The following is a 6,130-nucleotide window of genomic DNA, read 5'->3' on the forward strand; positions in this document are numbered from 1 at the left end:
TCTCACTGCCGTGGCCTCTCCCGTTGCAGAGCACAGGCTCCGGACGCGCAGGCTCAGCGGCCATGGCTCACGGGCCCAGCCGCTCCGCGGCATGTGGGGGGGGTCTTCCCGGACCGGGGCACGAACCCGCATCCCCTGCAGCGGAAGGCGGACTCTCAACCACTGCGCCACCAGGGAAGCCCCTACACTGTGTAATTTTTAACTCCATAGTGCAGACAGGCAGAGATACCGAGGGCAGAGCATTGGTCCAAGGTTACACAGTGTTTTGGCCAGAGGATTAAAATTCAGCTCTCCTGACCACTGTGAGTGACTTTTTTGGATCATCAAGCCTTTCCTCTAAGAACCTGAAGACTCTGCTTCCTCTTAAGGACCTTTTGAAGGCTCCTTCCTGCAGTGGGCGGACTGGGCCTGCCCCCGGGTGTTAACTGCGCGGCTTGGCCTGGGACTACTTAAGCCTAAGCTATTTTTAGCCGTCGTCTTCTAGGGCAGCGATTCTCAAACTCTGGTGTGTCAGAATCACCTGAAAGCTGGTAAAGATCAGAGGCCGAGGCTCATCGAAGGAGGGTAGGACCTGGGCCTCCGTGTTTTTTACCAAGTTCCCCAAGTGATTCTAATACAGCCAAAGTTAGAATCCGGGACATGCCTACATTGCCTCTTGAAGTACCACACCCCAAAAGGGAGGTGATTATTAAATGAGGTTCCACATTTCTTACTTAGCTTTTGTTCTTCAGATCTGTTTCCTGTGCATTCAGTTCATTCGAAAAATAAATATATGAATGAGTACATTTGAGTATCCGTGTTGCCCAGAACTGTGCTGGGTGCTGCAGGTGATACCAGGATGAGTGAGAAGAGTCACTTAAGCCAACAGTGAGTAAACAAACGTAGGACAGGTGGAGGTGATGAAGATTGATGCTGAGGAGTGGGGGAAGGGGGATTAACTGCAGGTAAGACAGTGGGATTTGCTGATAACGACTTCATGAGGTGTATGGAGAGAAAGAGGAACATGGAGAAAACCAAGGCTTTGGGTTTTGGAGTTGAGATTTGCTGAGGTGGGAAATACTGCTAGAAGAGAGTGATTGTAGGGAGGTGGGTATCAGGAGCTCAGATTTGGATGTGTTGAGTTTAAAATGCCTATTGGACATAAAGATGGAGTTGTGGAAGTATGTAGGTGTATAAGTCAGAAAGATGAGCTTGAGCCAGATGGTACATTGGCCTAGGGAGACTTCAACCTCAGTGTATTTATGTCTTTCCGTATGTACTAATGTAGTAATATGTATGACACAAAACACAGAAATTTTTAAACCGTAACAGATTAAAAAAAGCAAACTTATAAGTGAAGGAAGTGTTACTATACATCCATTCTCAAAGCCCTGTTGCTAAACCGTGTGCTGTTGACAACCACTCCTCAACGTGGAAAAAGATGGAGTTTGGAAACAGCTTGTTTACAAAGAGATCATGAGCTAACCTGCAATACCAAAGTCTCATCTCACTGTAAAGATATCACCACTTACAAGTTATGTTTTTATAAATATTAACTAAGTTGATGAAACCTTATAATATACAAATAACATCACCTTGTCACATTGAAAACAATCCCCTCTTCCCTCTCCCTGTGTTGGGTTCATCTTCTGTGTCACGTGGGACTGATTCACTTAAGGACCCTCGTTGAGAGCACCAGGTCAGTCTGTTTCTTGGTAGAGTTTAATTCTTCGCCTGATTGATGAAAATAAAGACACAGCCTTGACAATTGACATCCTGCACACCAAGGGAACTGTCTTATGCTCCCCACATTGGAGCCCTGGTCAGCCTTGGGAGCCAGGCTGAGTAATCTGGGCATGAGGAACTTGAGAAGATTTTTACTCAAGGAAATGATTAAAACTTTGAATTTTTGGAAGGGTGGTTTAGAGATGGAGCTGAGGACCTAAGTTAGATAATGGAATCAGGATGGAAATCGGGGGCAAATTGGGAAGATGTTTGAAATGCCAAGTCCTTTCGTGTCCTAACTGGGTGTCTCCAATAAGGGAAGAAGCAGAAGATAGCTCTAAAGGTTTGAATTTGGGTGAACACAGATGTCATTTGGGAACAGGGATGGGAGAGGTAGTAAGGACACATGTATTTACACAGTCGGGTTTGTGGGACCAGTGGGTATGCCTAACAGAACTGGGAATGTGGAGTTGGAATTTGGGAGTCCCTAGGATTCGGGACAGGATGTGGGAGTGATGATTGAAGGTCTGGAGATGGGGGAGATTGCCAGACCTCAGGTTCTGGGTTGGTCCAGCTAGTTTTCTATGAAGTCAAGGGTCCACCTTTAAGGCACCAACTTAAAAACAAACAAATGAAACCTGAATTCCAATCTTAGATGTAATATATGCTTTTTAGAGTTTTAGTTTCCTCGACCAGATTACACTGTGTGGTTGTTTTGGTTTCGGCTTGAGTTTTGGTTTGTTTGGTTTGATTTTTGTTTTTGATAACGGAAGCCCGTTATTACTAGCATCCGTTGCTGTGGAACACAGTGTGCAGTGATAATGTAAAGACCCAGAGTACACGGCTGCCCTGGAGGACCGCACGCCGTGCTTTGCGTTCTTGTGGCTGCTCTTCTCTCGGTTTGTCTTCTTCCCTGGCAGCTCCCTGCCTGCTTGCCGGGATAGGCTCCCCTTCTCATTTGTGAGTTTAGGTTAGAAACAGCCTCACTCGCAGTGGTTAAGAATCCGCCTGCCAATGCAGGGGACACGGGTTCGAGCCCTGGTTCAGGAAGGTCCCACATGCTGCAGAGCGACTAAGCCTGTGCACCACAGCTACTGAGCCTGCATTCTAAAGCCCGTGAGCCACAACTCCTGAGCCCACGTGCCACAACTACTGAAGCCCGTGCGCCTAGAGCCCGTGCTCCGCAACAAGAGAAGCCACCGCAATGAGAAGCCTGCGCACCGCAACGAAGAGTAGCCCCCGCTCACCGCAACTGGAGAAAGCCCCGTGCGCAGCAACAAAGACCCAATTCAGCCCCAAATAAATAAATTTATAAAAACAAAAATAAAACTGCACATTGAAGGAAAGGCTTCTGTTACCAGTCCAGGTGGCGATTGAGTGAAGTTTGCTCCCCTTTCGGAGGGTACAGGAGTATGCCCCTGACTGTCACAGCATCTAGAAACATGAGTTCTCCCCCATTTTCCTGAGGCAAACCTCTGAACTTCAGAAGGAAAGGGGGCCTTTGGAATGGTAGGAATACGATTGCATCTTCATTTGGTACTGCTGCAATAAAAGAGACCCAGTGCAGTACTCTGCAGTTTATTACCATGTGAATCCTTTTAATGCTGATTCCATCTTCACAGTCCTCTCTCTGTGCCTCTTTCTAGAACAATGCTAAAGTAGCCGTGCTGGGGGCTTCCGGAGGAATCGGGCAGCCGCTTTCACTTCTCCTGAAGAACAGCCCCTTGGTGAGCCGCCTGACCCTCTACGATATTGCTCACACACCCGGAGTGGCCGCCGATCTGAGCCACATAGAGACCAGAGCGACAGTAAAAGGTATTCTGAAGCCCGGCCTAGAGCCCGTGCTCCGCAACAAGAGAAGCCACCGCAATGAGAAGCCTGCGCACCGCAACGAAGAGTAGCCCCCGCTCACCGCAACTGGAGAAAGCCCCGTGCGCAGCAACAAAGACCCAATTCAGCCCCAAATAAATAAATTTATAAAAACAAAAATAAAACTGCACATTGAAGGAAAGGCTTCTGTTACCAGTCCAGGTGGCGATTGAGTGAAGTTTGCTCCCCTTTCGGAGGGTACAGGAGTATGCCCCTGACTGTCACAGCATCTAGAAACATGAGTTCTCCCCCATTTTCCTGAGGCAAACCTCTGAACTTCAGAAGGAAAGGGGGCCTTTGGAATGGTAGGAATACGATTGCATCTTCATTTGGTACTGCTGCAATAAAAGAGACCCAGTGCAGTACTCTGCAGTTTATTACCATGTGAATCCTTTTAATGCTGATTCCATCTTCACAGTCCTCTCTCTGTGCCTCTTTCTAGAACAATGCTAAAGTAGCCGTGCTGGGGGCTTCCGGAGGAATCGGGCAGCCGCTTTCACTTCTCCTGAAGAACAGCCCCTTGGTGAGCCGCCTGACCCTCTACGATATTGCTCACACACCCGGAGTGGCCGCCGATCTGAGCCACATAGAGACCAGAGCGACAGTAAAAGGTATTGAGCACGCCGACCCTGGAGAACTTACATCTCTCCTCCCCCATAGGCCAGGATTCAGGTTTAGAGTGAGATTCTTAAGTGAAACTAGGTGTTCAGAGACTTGGGGTTTCCATGTTCATTTTAGAATTAAATTTTATAAATTATTGCACCTTGAGTCTACAAAAACTTAAATTGTGTCTTTGAGAATAACAACGGTGGTCTCACCTTCCCATTTTTAATTTTTTATAATTTAACAAGTAATATGAGGATGGGGAAGAGGCAGCCTCGTGCAGGGGCGCGGGGGCAGTGAGAAATGCTGCCAGCTGCTCCCCACCCTGGGCCGTCCCTCCACCCCAGGATTTCCTCTGCCAGCTTCTTCAGAGCATGGCCACCTTAGGAAAATCCAAGGGACATCTAGCTGTGTCATCCAAGAAGTCACTTATAATTACATATAATTATATATATCCTGCTTATCTCACCTTCACATTATAGCAGCATTTTTCCATGTCACCAAATTCTTGGTAAAGTCATTTTTAAAGGTGTGTAATTTATCATTTATTATTATACCCACACTGCTGTCCATTGGGCTGTTTCCTGTTTTGCTCTACTGTAAATAGCTAGGCTGTGTGAACATCTTTATCTTTACATCTTGTTTCTTAGAATCCTTAAAAAAAAAAGAATCCTAAAAGTAGAATGAGTAGGTATGACTATTTTAAAGCTTTTACTATAAAGTATCAGATTGCTGGGCAGAAAACTGCTTTCTGTCTCTGCTGTCAGTGTGAGACTGTTTGATGGTGTTTGCATGTATCTTCATTCGGTGTAGACAGCACAGGAGATTGACTGTCAGGTCATTTGTTCGTGTGCCTTCCGTGGTCCCTCTGAATTAGTTCGCTCATTTTCTTTTGGGCTGTATATTTGAGTTTCCAAAAGCTCCCACAATAAGGGAGAAGTCAAATCAAAGCAGATTTTGGCCAATTTCCCTGAGATCTTTGACAGTGGACCTTTTTTTCCTCAGATGATAGGAGTAAATAGAATGGATGCTAATATTTAGTCCCTGCTTATCAGCACGGGGCTTTTCTCTCCTGGCCTCCACCATGCCTTCTGATCTGACTCCGAGACAGAGCTTTTGTTAGGATGACCGTGACGTGGAATAAGCAGCTCTTAATGGGAGCCAAGAAGGACTTAGAAGTGCTGACGAGTTGGTTTAGATAAGGAAAAGCAGCCAACTTGGCTGATTCTGTGGGAACCTGGACGGTTACTCTGTTCCGAATCGGGGCTGGGCCAGTGAGGCTGAAGGAAAGTGGAGGAAAGAGACTGTCCTGCCAGCCGGTGTCATCAGGCCCACAGTGGTAGTTCTCCAGAAGAGGAACCCCTTCGTGGGCGGTCCTTCCAGCCTGTCTTGAGGCCTGTGGCCGGCCTTGGACTCAGGTGGGCCCGTCCTACCCGGGCTCTGTCCCCACAGACATGCTGGCCTCTCCAAGTCGGAAGTGGTGAAATTGCTCACGTGGGTGTTTTTTTCCAGGTTACCTTGGACCTGAGCAGCTGCCAGACTGCCTGAAGGGCTGCGACGTGGTGGTGATTCCAGCGGGAGTCCCAAGAAAACCAGGTGTGTGTTGGACACGTTGCCTAGCATCTCCCCACAAGTCAGCTGAGGATGTGGTTTTCCATGAAAAATGGATCTGGTCAGATCTCTGCTGCAGAAAAAATTCCAAAGGCTCCCCAATCCCTGTGGGGTACAGATGAAGCCCTCCACCTGTCCCTGGGTCCCCTCGCCCAGTCTCATTGTGTTCTGTGGGCACTTTTTTTTTTGGCATGCAAGGCCCTTTCCTCCACCTGCCTCCACCTTGGAAGCTGTACTGGTCCTTGGTGATCCTCCTCGGGTATAACCCCCCTCATTCCCCTCCCCACGCTCCACCCTCACAGACCTCTATCTTGGCACTTACCACACTGGGCCGTTTTCCCTA

General features: G+C 47.9%; 1 protein-coding gene across 2 annotated transcripts in view; it reads left to right on the top strand.

Moving 5' to 3' along the window:
- Positions 1-6,130, top strand: part of MDH2 (malate dehydrogenase 2) — a 16,392-nt gene that overhangs the window by 758 nt on the left and 9,504 nt on the right. For both annotated transcript variants that reach the window (XM_007468800.1, XM_007468801.1), the window contains exons 2-3: positions 3,351-3,519; positions 5,689-5,772. In XM_007468800.1, coding sequence (XP_007468862.1) covers positions 3,351-3,519; positions 5,689-5,772 — 253 coding nt within the window. The remainder of the gene's footprint in view (positions 1-3,350; positions 3,520-5,688; positions 5,773-6,130) is intronic.

This window comes from Lipotes vexillifer, unplaced genomic scaffold, assembly GCF_000442215.2.
Source record: "Lipotes vexillifer unplaced genomic scaffold, Lipotes_vexillifer_v1.1 scaffold12, whole genome shotgun sequence".
Taxonomy (NCBI): Eukaryota; Metazoa; Chordata; class Mammalia; order Artiodactyla; family Lipotidae; genus Lipotes; species Lipotes vexillifer.